The 21,741-nt window shown below is 36.3% G+C and overlaps 1 protein-coding gene across 3 annotated transcripts in view; it reads right to left on the reverse strand.

Annotated features, from left to right (window-relative positions):
* The window catches only part of MSR1 (macrophage scavenger receptor 1), an 83,702-nt gene that overhangs the window by 58,246 nt on the left and 3,715 nt on the right, over positions 1-21,741 (reverse strand). For 2 of the 3 annotated variants that reach the window (XM_007961718.3, XM_007961721.3), the window contains exons 2-4: positions 11,555-11,661; positions 8,581-8,694; positions 2,161-2,573 (exon numbers count right to left, since the gene is read on the reverse strand). In XM_007961718.3, coding sequence (XP_007959909.1) covers positions 2,161-2,573; positions 8,581-8,694; positions 11,555-11,657 — 630 coding nt within the window. In that variant the 5' untranslated portion in view covers positions 11,658-11,661. Of the gene's footprint in view, positions 1-2,160; positions 2,574-8,580; positions 8,695-11,554; positions 11,662-13,097; positions 13,187-21,741 lie in introns of all 3 variants that reach the window. The other variant, XM_073017955.1, reaches the window with a different exon arrangement.

The following is a 21,741-nucleotide window of genomic DNA, read 5'->3' on the forward strand; positions in this document are numbered from 1 at the left end:
CTCCCAAGTAGCTGGGATTACAGGGGCATACCACCACACTGGGTTAATTTTTTTTTTTTTTTTTTTTTTTTTTGTAGAGATGGGGTTTCACTATGTTGGCCAGACTGGCCTTGAACTCCTGACCTAGTGGTCTGCCCACCTCAGCCTCCCAAACTGCTGAGATTATAGGCGTGAAGCACTGTGGCCGGCCGATGAGGCTACCTTCTTATTCCCTTCTTTGAAAACTGCATATGGTGCTTACATTTGTCAAATTTCACTGGAAATTATTTTTCCTGGGAGGAGGAAAAGTGTGTTTAATTTCAAAAAATCCTATACAGCATCCATGCACTCCCTCCAGACGCTACCACCAGTGACCCTCCTAGAAACAGGCATTTAATTTTGTAGTCATACAGTCCTTTTGACCTCGATCGAAGGAGATGATAGATGCCACCCCTGTTTTTCATTTGTTGCCAATGTTCTTCCTTTTTCTTTCAAATAAATGTTTGGTGTGTCCTTAATAAGTGTTATGCTGGTGTCACTTATAAGCTATTTCCTCAAACGACATTTACAAATTCAGGCATTCATTTAATTTATTCCTACATTGAGCTAAAGATTCAAAGATCAATAAAATTATTCAAGCAATGGGGATGAGCGTCCCAACATTGTTTTTCAGTATACACAGGAGTACACACACACACACACACAAACACACACACACACATTGGCACTGACCTAGTTCCTAAGTTCCTGTGAGTGACTACTGTTTCTAAAGATGTATATAGGTTTCAAAGTTTCACCATTCCCTTGTATTTCCTTTTCTAATGCTGGAATTCCCTCCAAAACGTGTCTATGCAAACTTGAACAGCTCACTGATCACCAGATTTTGATTGTTTCTATTAACTATCACTTCAAACAGGTTCAAAATTTCTACCAACTTCCAAATGGTTTCCAATTTGCTTTCAATTTCTCACATATGTGGGTTCAAAAGCACACCACAGTCAGCCAGACACAGTGGCTCATGCCTGTAATCCCAGCACTTTGGGAAGCCAAGATGGGTAGATCACCTGAGGCTAGGAGTTTGAGACCAGCCTGGCCAACATGGTACAAACCCCATCTCTACTAAAAATACAAAAATTAGCCAGGTGGGGCGGCACATGCCTTTGATCCCAGCTACATGGGATGCTGAGGCACGAGAATCACTTGAACCTGGGAGGCAGAGGTTGCAGTGAGCCAAGATCATGCCGTTGTACTCCAGCCTGGGCAACAGAGTGAGACTCCATCTCAAAAACAAAGAAACAAAAGCACTCTATGGTCCTCCAGGATTTAACGCACTGCCAGAATCGAACGTATCCTTCTTCTTCCATCTCATCCAGCTTCCCTCTCTCCTTACCTCATCTCAGTGCTCTTCTGACCCTATTGTTACATAAATAGTATTTCTTTTCTACTCTTCTTTCCCCCCAACTTAATCAATGTCTATCCCGATAACTAACATTTTAGCTTCCTCTCTTTTTTGTATCATCAAAACTATGGACAGTTTCTTCTTTGTACACTTTCTCTAATCTTTTGATAGCCCAAAACTTTAATATCCCAATACCCTTTGATATGCTTACTTATTAACAATGTAGGAAACACTGATAGATTTTAGAAGTGACATGGAATATAAACGGAATATCAAGGCATTGGGATGAGGTTCACCAACAGACTCCCCATACACAAACTGTAATACCATTGTCTTCTGACACCTTAAGTTGAGGACCATGTACAAGTTCAAAAGTTGTGAGTGAAACTTACAAGTCAAAAAAATCTAAGCACATCAAATGGGTCTGTTGCAAAATTCACACATACAGAGTGTTCACGTCTCAAGATCTGTTAAGACACTCTAAAAATTATGATCGGTTTAGGCAGTCTAAAAAGACATTTTAACAGTATTTATAAAATATGTAAAGGGAGTCTATATTCAATGGGAAAATTTCCCCCTTTTTCTAAGAGTTTGGAGACAGCTAATCCATTTTAAATCCCTTAAAGTTCATTTAAAGTCTTTTGATAAGTTCACCACAGAAATCAGGGTAAACAGGATAATGAAACAGGGTTTGCAACTTTTGCTTTCCTGTACTGCCTAAGGAGAAGAGACTTGGATAGATTCAGTTCCAGCACGTGACCTTGCCGTCCACAAACTCTTACCTCTTGTTGTTTGAAGGTTTTCTCTTGGATTTTGCCATTCAGCTTTTCTATGTTGAGCTGCAAATCAAGCAATGTGGTATTCAAACTTATTAAGGACTTGGAGATTTCATCTATTGTATTCCCATGTCCCTGGACTGAGGAAAACAAGGTACTTAGCTGGAGAAGAATGTCATTAAATCTTTGATCAGTTGTCACGCTGAAGTTTTGGAAATGCTCTGCATCTATGAGATTGGCTTCCATGTCTGAAATGTGCTGGATTCTCTTCTCCATGTTGCTCATGTGTTCCATAAAGACTTCTTGAAATCTCGTTTCCTCTTCACTGTCATTTCCTTTTCCTGTGAGACTTTGAGTCATATCGTCTGCATTAGTAGAACCAACTGAGCAATTCTTCGTTTCCCACTTCAGAAGCTGAGCTGTATATTTAAGTCAAAATAAACCAGTCATGGCCTAATCCTGAAATGCATACACTATCCCATCCCATATCATTCCTTTCCGTTCGTTTTATTCCATTCCATTCCAACATTTTGAATGCTAGGCTAAATTAAGTATTTCCTTTTCATCTACAATGTGTGAACTACACTAAGTATATTGCTGAGAAGCACACATTCTCCCTTTCCCATTTTATGTTAAGATGATTCCAGGATTATATCATGCTTTCTGAATTGCTGCTTATAGGAATCTTCTTGGCCACTGATTTTGGTTTTGCCAATTCAAAACAATTCTATAGATTACGAAAGGCAATGTATCTACAGAATTGTTGTTAGAATAAAGGGAACTAGTGCTTAATCCAGTTTCTGAAGTAAGCATGTTGAATAAGTTAACAATGATAATGATGATCATGAGGATGACAAAAGCAACATGTGGTAAAATACTGGTATCATGAACAGTATCGATAAATTGTTGGTTTATCTTCATTCTTTCACTTCAGCTGCCAGAAAAGTGTCATTTTCAGTTAACACAGACCTAATTCACAGTTGGTAGAGCAGGAAGTTGGGCAAATACTTTTTTTCTCTTTATAAAGGTACTATTCTCATAACACTCCTTTTTAACTATTATAAAATATATATTCACAGCAGAAAATTTAGAAAATACAGATAATATGAAAAAACAATTTACCATGAATCTCTCATCCTAGCTTAAACTCTAGGATTTTGGTGTATATGTCTCAAACCTTATCATATTATTAATCTTAAAATGTGACATTTTTAAATAATCTGGACACCACTTTTTAATGTAATGCTCTATCGTAAGTACTTTTTCATATTATTAATATTTAATATTGTTCTACAAAAATAATTTAAGAAACTCCATTGTATTATATGCATGGATCTGCCAGATTTATTTTAGAAAACAGCTGTATTTAGTTTGCCTCTGTTTTCAGTAATATAGTCAATGTTTTGATGAACAATCTTGTGATTAATTATTTACCAAATTAAAAAAATTGTATTCCAAAACAGTATTTTAGGAACATAGCGAGTTGCTGATACATATCCCCAAATGGGCATGTGTTCTCTAAACAAGCTAATTATCATTCTGAAATAATCTAAAGCAATATGTTTTATAGTTTCAAAAAATAAAAGGCATAAACATTAACTTTTTATACAAAAATAGGCGGGGTGCATTGGCTTATGCCTATAATCCCAGCACTTTGGGAGACTGAAGCAGGTGGATCACAAGGTCAGGAAATCAAGACCATCCTGGCCAACATGATGAAACCCTGTCTCTACTAAAAATACAAAAATTAGCTGAGCGTGGTGGCGGGCACCTACAGTCCCATGTACTCAGGAGGCTGAGACAGGAGAATCGTTTGAACCTGAGAGGCAGAGGTTGCAGTGAGCTGAGATCATGCCACTGTACTCCAGCCTGGGCAACAGAGCGAGATTCCATCTCAAAACAAAACAAATCCTTAATTGAAGACAATGAGGAAAATGTTAAACACAATCTTATCACTATTCAGTGATGGTTGAGGTTTTCTGTTTTCCTGTATTTCTATATATGTATCTGTTTATACCTTTTACTGACATGTATGTTACTCATATTCATATTAGATTGGATGTATAAGATTTTCCACATTTGACAATTATGGAACAATAAAAAGAATAATTTCATATTGCTAAAAAATATATGCAGCTCCACCTGAGTCTATCAATTTTCTTAATAAAAGTGATATGATGACAGTACAATTTTTATAGATTTTTGAGAATTAAACAACACAATAAAAACATTTAGTTCTACCCCTAACTCAAGGGTTTTGTTCCATAAATGAGAGCTTAGTTTTTACATAGAATCTAGTTCCCTGATTCTAGAATCTTCCTACACTACTCCGTTACCAACTAGGCTACTCTGAACAAGTTACTTATCCCTCTCCTTGCTTTGGTTTTCTCAATTTGTAAAAGTAACAATTACCTCGACAATGGTGCTGAGCACAAATGAAACAGGCATATCTATTTCTCTAAAGTGCCTTATAAATGAGAGATACTATCTATCAGTTATATCCACCGAATTTACTACCTTTGCTTAAAGAGGCTGTGGTTGGATCACCTGAGGTCAGGAGTTCGAGACTAGTCTGGCGAACATGGTGAAATCCCGTCTCTACTAAGAATGTAAAAATTAGCTGGGCGTGGTGGCACACACCTATAATCCCATCTACTCTAGATGCTGAGGCAGGAGAATTGCTTGAGCCTGGGAGGTGGAGGTTGCAGTGAGCTGAGATCCTGCGACTGCACTCCAGCCTGGCTGACAGAGCAAGACTCCGTCTCAAAAAAAAAAACCAAAAAAAAAAACAGAAGAAGCTGTTTGATGAGCATTACTATTGTAGCTATTATTAGATTAAGAGTGTCATCCTAAATATGTAATTAAATTCTAATTTCAAAAAATATATGATACCATATTTTTCCTGGTTTTATTAATTTAATATTAGCTTATTTGAAATAACAAAATGTGTGTGACAATATTTTGATGTGATCTACAATAGAATTTGTATTGAGTATGTTATTCTGTATTTCTTAACGTATCAATAGCTTGGAAATAAAAGTGTATTTCTTAACTGTATTTCATCACATTTACTAAATTCATTGTGGGGAGCAAGTTTTGGGTTGACAGCCTCATCCATGTATTCATTAATTCTATGATTTAATTATTATATACTATGCGGAAAACACTGCTTGAGTAACTCTGGGAATAAAAGAACAATCGGTAATGGAATTTGACTGTAACAATCAGAAGCACAAATAAACATTTTTTTCAAAATTACTTCAAAATTTTCCTCTAGCATTGTCCTTTTTTGATTACTATTTCTTTTGAAGTAGCAGTTAAGAATTTAGATTCTAGAACAGAACTGCCTAGATTAGCAATTCTGGCTCTGCACTTTATAAACTATGGCATTAGACAAGTTACTTAATCTGTCATTGCCTCTATTTCACCATCTGTGTAAATGGGGTACTAACAGTCAGTGTCCAAATAATTAAATGAACTATATGTAAAATACTTAGACGACTTCCTGGCATGTAAAAAGCATTCGATAAGTTTCAGATTTTTGCTATTATTAATATTTGGATTCCAGATGTGTGATTCAAGTACCTATATGCCCAATATTGATTGACTATGGGGAATTAGCACTGTGTGATAAAAATATTTTTCTGGAGTTGGATGTTCCCATGAACACAGTTATCTCTATGCTTTATTTTACTATGTACATTGCCCTTATTGCTCAGCCATATAGTTTTACTTTCTTTGGAAATAAGATTTATTTTGTATCAGTAAAACTAATATTTTTCACAATATGGAAAGAGAAGACCCAATTTGACTAAGGTCACATGACCAACTATTTTTAATTTGACAACAAGTTAAACATGAGTTGACAGTAAATGCTACATTTTAACAGATCTAAAACCACAAATTGCCTGTTTCATCAAACCCTGAGTGAAAACTAATTTTTCATTAAAATGTTAACTTTTTGTCATATATCTAGGTAAAGAATGCCAGGGTTTACATTTCAAAAGTTCACTTATTTTTATTGGAGAGATGGCATTTTGTGACTTTTCTGTTTCACATATGAAAGGAGACAGAATTTTATGGTCTGTGCAAAAACCTAAGGACAGGGTTATATTTGATTCTACAGATCATATCTACTCTTTCATATTGGAATTATCTTTTCCTACCCCAAATGGATATTGTTTCCAGCTAAAGAATTTTTAGTATTTCAGTAACAATTTATACATATATAAACATAAATTCTTGATTTTTTTTCTTATTGTTCTGACACAGTGTTATGTTGTCACACTCTGTGTTTCAGCAGCTTCTTTAAGAAAAGGCTGTAAATGGAATAAACCTTATAATTAAGAAAATAACCTTCAATATATAATTTACTTCATATTTAGAGTTTTATATATAATATTCTATTTCACCCATCAATTCATAGTTGCCAAACTTCTACCATTTTAGGGATCTATTTTGTCTACATTTGTAATTTTTTATGCCAAATAGAGATATATATATTGCTTTTCAGTTTCTTTTTGAAAAATGTACTGATCTACAACTTAATTGAAGTTGTAAGTGGATTGTCAATTATTTCTTATTAATACATAATAAACATAGTGAAGCCTTTTCCAAATTCTGGCGAATCTGGTACTGATGTGAACTTATAAAATTTGAACATTCTTAGCATCTAGTCAATTTTAGTAGGTACCTATTGTAGTTTTAGTAAACAGACTAGTTCAATCATTATAAACTCCAGAACAAATCTGTTGACTTGGTAGTATTTTCTAATAGCTCAGGGACTTTGAACTTGGTTAGAACCTTGAATTATTTTCCGACTCCTGTCTGCATTCTGCATGAGCCTATCAGAAGCTGCAGTCCCTGGTCTTGGCTCTGCAGGCAGTGATTTGCATAAAAGTGATGAAATGTACTTAAATTCTAATTGGCTTATAGGCAATAATCCCAACAATGAAGCATCCTTTAGTTAAGCATTTCAAATTACAGATAAGCATAGACACAAACAAACATACAGATAACCTTGATTATGAGGAAATTGACTGTTTAATGCCAAACATTAACTTGTCCTTTTACTCAGACAAAAATAGTTTGGTGGTTGGTTTGGTTGTTATGGTTGGATTTTGGTTTTAGTTCATTTTTAACGGTCAAAAAGAAGTTAATTGTTACCTGTGGAAAATATTTTCTTGAGGTGACTTTTTTGTTTTTTATTGGCCAATCATATTGTTTTATAAAAACTTAATTAAACTGGGAGACAATAGACCAGAGGTTAGGGTTCAGAAGTCTGGATGGGAACTCCAGCTCCAATAGTGAGCTGTCTGAATTTTCTTATGTAGATAATGAGAATAATTACAGTGTCTATATAGAGGTTAATTGTAAGGGTATATTATTGTTTTTATCATTTCTTTCTTAGTGAAATTTTTGCTCTGTCTTGGAATTCTTCCTTAGACTGCCCTGTAGCAGAGGAAGTTTGGCCTGGTCTTTAGAAACTTTGTTGTTGTTGTTAAGCTGCTTAGTATGCACATAAAAATGTATCTTACTCCCCACATATCTCTTATTAGAGCATATGGGCAGACATTTTATCAGTCATATAGAGAAGAGGAGAGCTATAAGGCATATAAATTCAAATGCCAATCAAAACACACAAAATCCATCTAAAATGCTACAAGGGGAATAATATTTACATATGTGCTTAAGGTGTATACAAGCTATCCACCCTTGTAGAAACAGTCAAATCTATCTCCAGTTCAAGTCAGCCTCTCCAAAGAAATATGTACCTCAAGAACATCATTTTGAGCCCAAGTAACACGTTTTATATTTTTTCTTTGAGAGGATGCTATCAGATTATTTTTAGAGATATTTTAAATAAGATCCCTGTGAAAAGTATGGTCATATAAACTGGATTTCACTAAGTTGTATGCCATTATTCTACAAGGTCTCCTCTCTTTAAAAACTGACAGAAATATTTTTTCCGCTCTCAGTACTAAGAATAGAAGAGCTTCTCCTGGACAACAGGTTTGTTTGTTATGTTACAGCCATTGTTAATGAAAATGATCACGTTATTTCTTCACATTGGTAAAACGAATACTTTTGAAATTTGTCACCCACATTAGAAAGAGAGGACTCTAGAGGATAATATATTTTTGAAAGACTTTAGTCCTTTTCATTTTACTTTTACAAATCTGTATTTTTATCTTGCACTTCTTATTTCCATTCTATTTTGTTTTTTTTTTTCTAATTTAAAAACTATTCTTTCTACTTAACTTTGCAGAATCTGTTTTTTAATTTAATAAATTTGAAGGACTCTTTGTAATATAGTATTTTCTTTATGAATGTACTCTATATAAAACACTGAATGCTTCTTTTTCGCTTTGGCAATGAATAATTCACGGATGAGTTACTAAATTTCAAAACTCTGGATTACATTACCTGCCACTATTCCAATGAGAGGGATGAGAACTGCAAACACAAGGAGGTAAAGGGCAATCAGTGCAGCTTTGAAGGACTTCAGTTTCTCTTGAAGGGGAGGGCTGTTTTTAGGATCTAATAAAACAAAAGAGCCCAGCCTACTGTTAGAAAGTGTTATCTTCTTCCATAATTAAAATTGTTTTAATCTCCAATTACATTGTTACTACCAAGCCTACTCGAATAAAAAAGAAAAACAATTGTCCAGATTTACACAGTAGAAAGAAATGGGGCAGTCACAGGAAAAGCCAATCCAGGTATCATTATAGACACTTGATTGACTTATCCACTCACTAAACATCCACAAGAAAGTTACCGTGCTCTACAAGTTGTGCTTGTCTGATTTTTTGGAATCAGTTGGTAAATTTTAATATCGACACTTACATATACAAACACAAATTTTATTCAGCATTCACATGGGAAGATATTCTGGATGACAAAATTTTCTAAACTAACTATGTAATTTTTAGTATTTTAAAATCAGGGCAAATATTTATTTTCAATGACTACAATGTTAAAATAATTTTATTGTCCAATTCCTTCTCAATAGTTTTGTATTTGGATAACTCTTATGATTTGAATACAATGTAAATAATATTTAAGAAAAATGAAATAAACCAAGTGATTCACATTTTGATTAATCTTTAGAATGGATCAGTGAAGCCCACCTTATTAATAACAGCAATCTTTTATTTGCATGCATTTATATGGCACTATGATTTATATAATGGGATATTAATTGTAGTAGAGAGAAATCAATATAACCTGGAAATAATAGATGAGGAAGTCCTTTCTCTGATTAGGTGAATACAATGATCATTAAAAATTTATTTTCTGTGGTCATTGCTTTCATTGATCAATTTAAAAAAGTAAATTTTACCTTCAGGTTGCAACAAACAAGGTTAAGGTATTGAAAAGAAAAGAATTTTTTTTTTTTTTTTTGAGACAGAGTCTCGCTTTGTCGCCCAGGCTGGAGTGCGGTGGCCGGATCTCGGCTCACTACAAGCTCCGCCTCCCGGGTTCACGCCATTCTCCTGCCTCAGCCTCCCGAGTAGCTGGGACTACAGGCGCCCGCCACCTCCCCCGGCTAATTTTTTGTAGTTTTAGTGGAGTCGGGGTTTCACCGTGTTAGCCAGGATGGTCTCGATCTCCAGATCTCGTGATCTGCCCACCTAGGCCTCCCAAAGTGTTGGGATTACAGGCCTGAGCCATGGCGCTCGGCTGAGAAAGTTTTTAAAAAGTAAGGAAAAGAAAAGAGCTGGATGCAGTGGCTCAAGCCTGTAATCCCAGCACTTTGGGAGGCCGAGGCGGGAGGATGGCTTGAGCCTAGGAGTTTGAGACCACCAGCCTGGGTCGCGTGGAGAAACCCTGTCTCTACAAGAAATATAAAAAGTAGCCAGTCGTGGTAGCATATCCCTGTAATCCAAGCTACTTAGGAGGCTGAGGTGGGAGAATTGCTTGAGCCTAAGAAGTTGAGGCTGCAACAGGCTGTGATCACACCACTGCACTCCAGTCTAGGCGAAAAAGTGAGATCCTTTCTCAAAAAGAAAAAAAGAAAAAGAAAAAGAAAAGACAGAAAAGGAAAGGAAAGAAAAGATTGAAGGAAAAAAAGAAAAAGAACCAGTAAAAGAAGCAAGTTGAGATATGGTCCACCTGCCAGGTTGATTAAGCCTGAAAAGTAGGAGTCATTTTCTTCATCTCTAAATTAGCATCACAAATGTAAATTCTACCTTTTAAATAGCTCTCAAACATTTCGATTGCTTATTCTCTGCTCCCAATGACTCTTTCCTCCTTCTTCAAACACTCATTATTTCTGTGCGTAACAGCCCTCACTATTATCTTTACTTGTATGTGTCTCGCTTGTACCACATCCTCCCATCCACCCTTTACACAGAACACAAGATCCCCTGTCACCCTGGAGTTGAGGCCTGTATTTCAGGTTTGCTATGCAAGAACTCATATATGAGCCTTTAACTTTGTATATGCTGCTTCTTCACACTGAAATGTCTTCTCTGTCTTTTCCGCCTCCACCTATACCCTTAGCAATATGTATTTATACTTTTAGGCTTAGCAGAATTATAAGTAACTCCTCCTGACACCTTAAATGATCCTGTTGAGATACAGCTGAGTATTGCTACTTTTGAGCTGTTGTCATAACCTGTGCAAACGTGTTTCACCACTGCTATATGGGGTTGAATTGTGCGCCCGCAAAAGATATGTTGAAGTTTTAACCACAGGTACCTGTGAAAGTGAGTTTATTTGGAAATAGGGTCTTTGGAGATGTTAATCAAGTTAAAATGAAGTGATACTGGATTAGGGTGAACCCTAATCTAAAGACTGATGTCTTTGTAAGAAAATAACAAATGGCTACACAGAGAAGACCATACGAAGAAGGAGGGAGAGATAAGAGTGGTGCAGCTACAAAGGCAAGGAACACTAAGAACTGCCAGGAGCCCCTAGAAGCTGGGAGGAGGCACAGGAAGATTCTTCCCTAGAGCCTTCAAAATGGCACATGGTCTGACACCTGCATTTTAGACTTCTGGGTCTCAGAACTGTGAGTGAATAAATTTCTGTTGTTTTAAGCCTCCCAATTTGCAGCTATTTGTTACAACAACTCTAGAAAACGAATACAGGCACCTACTACCCATGATTTTCAAATATTAGTTCACGGTGCTAGGATCCTATTTATCTCTAGGACCTAATTGTAGCTGGGAAGTGAGGGCTCAATCAGTGTTGTAGATTACTTTAATTTCATATAATACTGCCTTACTTTTATTTAAGCTTATTTTTATTCTGTCTCAAGAATACCCCTATTTGTCAAATAAGTGTTATTTTTAACATCCATATACATTTAACGTAAGTTTCAAGACTATAATTTTATATATTGTCAAAAACTCTAAGAATGACCTCCATGGGCAGCCCATCCCCCTCCACTTACTCGGAGGAAGCAGAGCTGTCATTGAGCGAGCGTCAAATTTCACAGATTCGGAGCAGCTATCAACGTCCTCCTGTTGATCACGAAAGCAATCCCACTGCTCCATACTTCTGTGAAACAAAATGGAAAAATATATTAATTCCACGTGAAATGTCTAAGGCTCTTTTACATAGTGTTTTAAACTAAAATTTCAGTTTGAAATGGAATCTACATTCTGTGACACAATCTATAATAAATAACATTTAATTTTAGCAAAAAACCATATTTTGTTAAATTTGTATATCTGTCATATACAGCAATGTATTAAACTTACCCATAAGTTTTAACTTGCATGTAAAAAGACAGATGTATATGGAACCCTCTCTTGTATCTTTCTGTGTGCAAATGTGTATCTCTATTTTTAGGGGTGTGTTTTTTGAGTGTGGGAAAAGAGGTAGTTCTTCTTTCTTAGCTGAAAATTTTTTTACAAGTGACAGAAAATAACTTGTAAAACGATTTAATCAGTAATTTAATAGAGTAAAAGGAAGGAAATAAAAGAAACGTTTGGATCTGAATAACCTGATTTGACTTCTCACAAAAGTCAATTTTCCCAGGTAATTATTTTAATTTGCCTCTACCTGAGAAAAGGGAGGATTTGAGCCCTATGCCTGCCTTCCTCCATCCTCTTCCTCCACAGTGTTTAAATCCATTAGAGATCATAGTCCTTGTCCATATCAACATAGGATTCAGGAAAACCAGAGACGGTGAGCATTTTTTCATGTGTCTGTTGGCTGCATAAATGTCTTCTTTTGAGAAGTATCTGTTCATATCCTTCACCCACTTTTTGATGGGGTTGTTTGATTTTTTTTCTTGTCAATTTGTTTAAGTTCTTTGTAGATTCTGGATATTAGCCCTTTGTCAGATGGGCACATCATCACTGGTCATCAGAGAAATGCAAATCAAAACCACAATGAGATACCATCTCACTCCAGTTAGAATGGAGATCGTTAAAAATTCAGGAAGCAACAGGTGCTGGAGAGGATGTGGAGAAATAGGAATGCTTTTACACTGTTGGTGGGACTATAAACTAGTTCAACCATTGTGGAAGACAGTGTGGTGATTCCTCAAGGATCTAGAACTAGAAATACCATTTGACCCAAACATCTCATTACTGGGTATATACCCAAAGGATTATAAATCATGCTGCTATAAAGACACATGCACACGTATGTTTATTGTGGAACTATTCACAATAGCAAAGACTTGGAACCAACCCAAATGTCCATCAGTGATAGACTGGATTAAGAAAATGTGGCACATATACACCATGGAATACTATGCAGCCATAAAAAAGGATGAGTTCATGTCCTTTGTAGAGACATGGATGAAGCTGGAAACCATCATTCTGAGCAAACTATCGCAAGGACAGAAAACCAAACACTGCATGTTCTCACTCACAGGTCGGAACTGAACAATGAGAACACTTGGACACAGGATAGGGAACATCACATACTGTGGCCTGTCATAGGGTGGGAGGAGAGGGGAGGAATAGCATTAGGAGATATACCTAATGTAAATGACGAGTTAATGGGTACAGCACACCAACATGGCACATGTATACATATGTAACAGACTTGTACGTTGTGCGCATATAACCTAAAAAAAAAAAAAAAAAAGATTCAGGAAAACTAATTCTCAGAAATGATGTACACACAAATTGTCATTGCAAACTGCCAAATAAGGAATTCCCTTAGTATTATTTTAATTACTCTATTCACTGAAAAAACAATTTCCCTTAGAACAAATAGTTTTGCATATTTGGAAAAAATACGTATTTCCTGGCTGTTTAAAAAAAATTATTTATTGGCCGGGCACAGCAGTTCACGCCTGTAATCACAGCACTTTGGGAGGCTGAAGCGGGTGAATCTCCTGAGGTCAGGAGTTCAAGACCAGCCTGGCCAATGTGGTGAAACCCCATCTCCACTAAAAATACAAAAAAATTAGCCAGGTGTGGTGGCAGGCACCTGTAATCCCAGCTACTTAGGAGGCTGAGGCAGGAAAATCGCTTGTACTCGGGAGGCAGAGCTTCCAGTGAGCCGAGATTGTGCCATTGTACTCCAGCCTGGGCAAGAAGAGAGAAACCCTGTCTCAAAAAAAATTATTTATTTATTTGTTTGTTTTGAGATGGCGTCTCACTCTGTTGCCCAGGCTGGAGTGCAGTGGTGCAATTTCAGCTCTCTGCTACCATGTTGGCCAGGCTGATCTTGAACTCCTGACCTCAAGTCAACCTCCCAAAGTGCTGAGATTACAGGTGTGAGCCATAGCACCCGGTCTCTCTCTTCCTCTCTGTCTCTCTCCCTTTCTCCCTCTCCCTCTCCGCTCTCCTTTCTCTCTCTCTTCTCTCTCTCTCTCCTCTCTCTCTCTCTTCTCTCTCTCTCTCTCTCTCCTCTCTCTCTCTCTCTTTCACTTTCCAGGACTTTTCTCATTTTACATTGGCAGCCATACAAATAAGTCCTTGTACCTTTTTCAGCATAATCTAAATTTTATGTGCATACATAAATTTGTAGCTTAACAGCAACAACAAAAATGTTCCTGTGTCTCTTTAACATGTATCAGAAACATTGGAAAGGTTTGATAACAAGAGACTGATGGGCCTCATCCCCAGAGTTTCTGATATTTGGGGTGAGGGCTCAAGAATTTACAATTCCAACAAATTCTCAAGAGGTGATGCAATTGGTCTGCGGACCACATTTTAAGAATCTATTCCATAAAAAGACATTATATGACTTCTTTTGTTGGACACAGTTTAGTTCATGTGATTGATAGATTTAGCCTAAAGCCAACATCTTCTGATCGTTTCTTATTTTGTTGAATGCTGAGTAATGGACTTAGCACAGCACAGTTCTAACTGAGTGCACCGGCAGCATCAGGACAGCAAACTCAAATCCAGCCCAGGAAATGAAAGGCAATCATTCAGATGCAAGTGTTCATCCCACTGTGGGGAGAGGCAGTGACATGTAAGGATATGACTCAACTCCTGTCAATATATTTTGAAAACATCACTAAGGATATTCTTTATTTGGCAGTTTGCAATGACAATCTTTGCATATTCCTCCTTTCTGAGAGTTGGTTTTCATGAATCCTATGTTGATCTGACCAAGGACTGTGTTCTTTAATGAATATGACCACTGTGGCGGAAGGGAATGAAGGGAGGTAGGCACAGAACCCAAATCTCCTTTCTCAGGGAGAGGCAAAGCAAAATAAATAAACAATTATCTGTGAAAATGAACTATTGTAAGAAGCCAAACTGGATTATTTAGATTCACACTCCTCTCTATTTCCTCCCTTTAAATTTACCGTATTAGATTTAAATAGCAGTTTTACTCACCAAGCAAAACAAATGAACAAAAAAAAACAAATAATTTTTAAAAACTGAGATGACAATAAAACTTAGCAAAATTCACTTTAAAACTATAGTTGAATGATTTATAATCCTTTGGGTATATACCCAGTAATGCGATTGCTGGGTCAAATGGTATTTCTGGTTCTAAATCCTTGAGGAACCGCCACACTGTCTTCCACAATGGTTGAACTAATTTACACTCCCACCGACAGTGTAAAAGTGTTCCTATTTCTCCATATCCTCTCCAGCATCTGTTGTTTCCTGACTTTTTAATGATCGCCATTCTTGGAACCAATCCAAATGCCCATCAATGATAGACTGGGTAAAGAAAATGTGGCACATATACACCATGGAATACTATGCAGCCATAAAAATGAAGGAGTTCATGTCCTTTGCAGGGACATGGATGAAGCCGGAAACCATAATTCTCAGCAAACTAACACAGGAACAGAAAACAAAACATCGCATGTTCTCACTCCTAAGTAGGAGCTGAACAGTGAGAAAACATGGACCCCGGGAGGGGAACATCACACACTAGGGCCTGTCAGCGGGTGGGAGGCAAAGGGATGGATGGGATTAAGAGAAACACCTAATGTAAATGACGGGTTGATGGGTGCAGCAAACCACCATGGCATGTGTACAAACCTGCACATTCTGCACATGTATCCCAGAACTTAAAATATAATTTTAAAAAAGTTGAAGAAAGAAAACCCTATAGTTTAAGGCAATTGGAACTATGTACTAATGCTTTTTAACTTCGAACTCAGTTTGTAAGAGATGGATTCGCAAAACTTGTGTTCATGTATACCTGGTATGTACAGACATGTGCCACTTAAGGACAAAGATACATTCTGAGAAATGCATTGCTAGTCAATTTCATTGCTGTATGAGCATCATAGAGTGCACTTCCACAAACCTAGATGGTCTGGCCTATTGCTTCTAGGTTACACACCTATACAGCATGTTATACTGTGCTGAATCCTGTAAGCAGGTTGGAACACGATGGGAAGTATGTGTGTTTCTAACATATCTACACGTAGAGAAATGCAGTAAAAAATATGGTATAAAAGATACAAAGTTGTGCACCTGTACAGGGCAATTAGGATACATGAAACTTGCAGGACTGGAAGTTGCTCTGGGTGAGTGAGTGAGTGAGTGGTGAGTGAATGTGAAACACTGTAGACTTTATAAACATTGCACACTTAAGCTACACTAAATGTATGAACAATTTTATTTCCTCAATAATAAATTAGCCCTAGTTTACAGTACCATTTATACTTTATAAACTTTTTAAAAACAACTTTTTGACTCTTTTGTAATAACACTTAGCTTAAACCATAAATTGTATAGCTGTACACAAATATTTTCTTTCTAAACTGCTTTATCCTATAAGCTATTTTAACCTTTATTTTTTTAATGTTTCTACTTCGTTAACTTTTTTGTTGATAACGAAGACACAAACACACACATTAGCCTAGGCTTACACAGGGTCAGGCTCATCAATGGCACTGTCTTTCCCTCCATATCTTCTCCCACTGAAAGATCTTCTGAAACAATAACAGGCATGGAGCTGTCATTTCCTATGGTATCAATGTGTTCTTCCAGAAGACCTCCTAAAGGACCTGCCTGAGGCTGTTTTACGGTTGAATCTTTTTTTATAAGTAGGAAGAATGCACACTAAAATAATGATTAAAAAGTATAATGTGGTAAATACATAAACCATTAACATTTATTATCAAGTATTACATACCTACGTAACTGTAGGTGCTATACTTTTAAATGACTGGCAGAGCAGTAGGTTTGTTTACATCAGCATCACCACAAATATGTGAGTAATGCAATGTGTTATTCCCTTAGAACAGCTGTGAGGTCAATAGGTGATACAATTTTTCAGCTCCATTATAATCTTATGGGGCCACCATCATATATATGGTCCTGTGTTGACTGAAACATTAATACTTAGTGCGTGTCTATAACCAGAAATGGTTTCCTTTTAGGCTACCTACTGGCCCCTTCTCCATATGTTTGATTATGGCTTTGATCCTCGCATTTGAGATATTCTGGCTCCATTTTTACTGAAATGCAAAAGAAACGTCTCAGATTATTCTATCTACCAGGTAATAACGTTTGTGAAAAAAGCTGAAGCCTTAGGATCTGATAAATATCTTTACACTGTGAACTCTGAATGAGTAGGGACCATGTCTGATTTTGTACACATTATGCCACTAGAGCCTAAAGCAACCCGGAACATAGAATATACTGAATATTGAATATACTGAATAAATACAACATATTGAATAAATAGAATATATAAATATATGAATAACTATATAAATATTCATTATATATAATTACATTTATAATATATAATACATATTTATATATAAATTTTACAATATATAATTTATATTATATGCTAATATACAATATATTATATAATTGACAAATATATAATACATAAATGTCATAAAATATATGCTATAGTAAATATATTATTATATTAATATAACATATATATTTGCAAATTATATTATATATAATACTATATATTTGCCAATTATATATTATATAATATAAATATATAATATGTATAATTATATGTAATTTATATTATGTTAATATAGTATATATTATATAATTGGCAAATATATTATATATTATATATTTTATATAGCATAATTGGCAGCATATCATATAATAAATATATTTATATTATTACATAATATATTTAATATAACATATATATATATTATATATATATATAAAAGGCACAGGCATAGTACAAAAGGGAGTGATTACTTCTTTTGGGGAAGTGGGTAATCAAGGTAGGAATACAGATAAGATGACAATGAATCAGGGTTTTGAAAATGAGCAGAATCTGGGGTAAGGTCATTCCAGGATGGAAAATATCATGTTAAAAAGCATTAAGGTATGAACAACATGGAACTGCAAGCAGTTTTAATTTTTTCATAAAGACATCATTTATTTTTCTCCTTTACATATTTATTTTTAATATGCCTTACCTAGGTTAAGAGAAAACAAAGATTTAAAAAGCCAAGTGTCCCTTTTGTTATACTTTCTTTTCACATAACATTTTCAGCCTAGATTCGGGTAACTTCCTGTCTCTCCCATGAAAGGAGAAGGGTAGTGCACATCACAATAGTCAAAAAAGGCTTTCAGGAAATAAAGTGTTTTAATTTGATCTATTACATCTGTTCAATTTTCTTGAGTACCTTGGAAAGTAGGAAAAAGACAAAAGGAGAAAAAAATGGTATTTTAAACAATCAGACTATAATAACCCTGGTTAGGTTGGTAGTACACTCTTTATTCTTTTTCTCCAAACAGGTACAAAGGAGGTTCAAAAAGAAGAGGCTGGAGAGGCAAGTACCTGGTAGCATCTGACTCATCAATTTCTTCCTTTATTTTTCTGATCACATAAATTGATCTGGCTTTCACGACCTACCCAAAATATAACACTGAATCACTATCTATACAAATGAAGTTAAAAAAAAAGTATTCTTTGCTTTGGCAGTAGTGACCTGGATTAATATTATTAGTGACACAATATATATTGTTTATTAAACATTTTGCTTTTCTCCCTTTCACTTTGAACTAGAGATGAAGCTTGATTTTGTTTTTCTTTAAGTCTCTAACCTTTGGTTTATCTTTTTTTAGCATATAGAGGTGATAATAAACATTTCGTGGACTTACTGTATTTTAAACTGCGGTTAACCTGGGAAGATTTATTTAAACTCTGAAAAAGGAAAACTCTCTAGTACATGTCTATGAGTGGTTTAGACTAACTGACAATATTTGGTCTATAAAATGTCCCTGACAAGTGTAGTGGACCAGAAGGGAGGTGCGCACTAAAGCATACTCAGCGGAATGAGGAATGAACAATATTCCCTATGGCTACATTTGTGCACCATGGGAAGTCTGTTTGCTTTCTGGGGCCAGTGTTCAAAAGCGATTGGTTTATCATGAACTGCATGAAATGTTGGTATATATGTTTTCCAGAAAAAAAAAAGATCATGTTCATCAGAGATAATGCAGTCATAGGATTTGTGGCATTTTCTGATGTTACTGCCTTTTTTCTTAGTCTGCACAGTCTCTCCAAGAATCTCATCTGCTTCCATGGCTTGAACTACTGCCTGTGTGCTGATCGAGCGAATATAGCCAACATAGATCTCAGTCTCAGAATCAGCTTTTGTTTTACATAATACAACTAGCTACAAGGTGGATTTTCTATAGCAGCCTACCTTTTATTTTTCTAGGATTTTCATTGTGGGTATATCATCCATTTACATCATCTATTTATTATCATACCCACTTATTATTATTATCTACTTACTATGGAGTGGAGAATACATGATACAGTTAGGCATATGCCAGCAAAGCACAGTCACTCAAATCTGAAGCCAGAGCTTCTTTTCTAGACCACTCTCATGTATAAGACCCATATCAGATTGCACAAAAACTCCTGATTTCCTCGGATCCATTCCTTCCATTCTATTCCAATTTTTGGACTTCAGCTTATTTTTATCTAGCCCAGTCAGGCCTCTTGGGTAGCAGCAATGGTGCAGACAATTAGGAGGAAAATCCCAGGGCATTAAAAGAGAGGACAAATTAATAGCATCTAAACCATAGCACTTTAACAAAGAATAGGAGGAAAAAATCAAACAGTAGAAGATACCTTTTTTTCAGGAAAAAAACACCAGAGACATAAACTTGAAAAACATGATATTCAATGGGTGAGTAGAGGAAGAAGACTCAGTACAAAAGACAAGGAAGAACTTTTTGACACTGCAGGAGAAAAACAAGAAGCAGTCAGGGTCATGGAAAAGAACAAAGAAGTGCGTGTCCTGCAAGAAATCCATAACCTGTCACATAGAATTTAAGTTGTTTTCTCCTGTGTGGTAGAAGCAGAAATAAAACCTTGCGAGATTGGCAGCGGTAAATGTATAAAAATGAAAGTCCCTGAATGCATAAATGAAAGTTGTTCATGCTCATGGTTTTCTGTGGAGAAGAGAGATACTGATCATTGCACTGAGATAGCACATCCAGGGCAGTTTTATTTATTTCTGGATATTCCTCTTCTTCTCTCCAGTATCTCAATAGCAGAGTGAGCGAGGGCCCAGTTTCTGTTCTGTTTTCTCTCTTTCTATTTTCACTCCCTTGGTGATCTCACTGGCCTCACTGCTTTAAATATAATCTGGAAGACTGATGACTCTTAGATCTTTATCTCTTGCCCATACCTCGCCTCTCAATTCCAGACCCATATATGCCACTGCCTAACAACATTTCTGCTTAGAATTCTAACATGGTCCAAACCTAGAGGTCTTCCTTGTTCTCGCCTTTTCTCATCCACTACTTCCAATCTCTCATCCGATCCTGTTGCTTTGTTTTCAAATACTGTGCAGAAACTGAGGGCTTCTTGTCACTTCCTTGCTAGCATCCTGTCCAAGCCCCATCATTCTTTTCACCTTGACAATTTTTTTTGGTTTGAGATAAGGTCTTGCTCTCGTGCCCAGGCTGCAGTGCAGCCACGTGATCACATCACTGCAACCTTGACCTTCTGGGTTCAAGCGATTCTTCCGCCTCAGCCTCCTGAGTAGCTGGGTCTACAGGTGCATGACACCATGCTCAGTTACCTGTTTATTTTTTTTTCTAGAGACGCAGTCTTGCTATGTTGCCTAGGCTGATCTCAAACTCTAGCCTCAAGCAGTCTTCCCACCTCAGCCTCCCAAATTTCTGGGATTACAGGCATGAGCTATTGAGCGTTGATGTTAATAGCACCCTCACTTTCATTCTTACACTTTTGAATTAATTCTCCACACAGTTTCCAAAAGAATCCTCTTAAAAAGTAAGGCAGGTTGAGACACTCCCATGCTCAAAGCCCATGAATCCCTTCTTGTCTCACTCAGGCCTTCACTAAAGTCTGACTCAGTAAAACAGACCATCTGTAATCCCTGCACTTTGGGAGGCCGAGGTGGGTGGATCACCTGAAGTCAGGAGTTTGAGACCATCCTGGCCAACATGATGAAACCCCATCTCTACTAAAAATACAAAAAATTAGCTGAGTGTGGTGGTGGGCACCTGTAATACCAGCCACCCAGGAGGCTGAGACAGAAGAATCGCTTGAACCTTGGAGGCAGAGGTAGCAGTGAGCCAACATCAGGCCACTGCATTCCAGCCTGGGCAACAAGAATAAAACTCTGTCTCAAAAAAAAAAAAAAAAAAAAAAGAAAGAAGAAAGAAAAAGCAAGTAAGGAAGCAGACTGTTCCTGAACATCCAGTTTCAACCTACAACCCCTTGGGGCCTTGTCTTCCCCATCCTGGCTTCATTTTCTTTCCCCCAAAACATATTTTCCTTATTTGTCTTATCTATCATGTGTCTTCTCTCATCCAAGCCAGATCCGTGATATGGAGTTTTGATCTCTTTGGTTGAGGAATCAGAGAGTTCCTGAAGGTGCTCATTACATACATAATGCAGTATTTAAAATTACATTAATAAATGAAATGAAAGGCAGGATCTTTTTCAAGATGACTGGATTTTATATCTTGGGTTATGCCTCAAGAAAACTCTGTGGTTCACTAAAGTGGGAATTTTAAAAATTCTTCTGTTACACATTGGAAAATAAAATATTTCTCTCTGCACTGCATGTAACTAGCAAACTGAAACAAAAAATATTACCCTCAGTGAAGCCACTTTGCTTCAAAAGCATTTATTATTAAAATTACCAGATTATTTCAGCTCCTTACTCTGGCTATAATCATTGTAATTTTTTAGTAACGTGAACATACATAC

This window comes from Chlorocebus sabaeus, chromosome 8, assembly GCF_047675955.1.
Source record: "Chlorocebus sabaeus isolate Y175 chromosome 8, mChlSab1.0.hap1, whole genome shotgun sequence".
NCBI classification, from domain to species: Eukaryota; Metazoa; Chordata; class Mammalia; order Primates; family Cercopithecidae; genus Chlorocebus; species Chlorocebus sabaeus.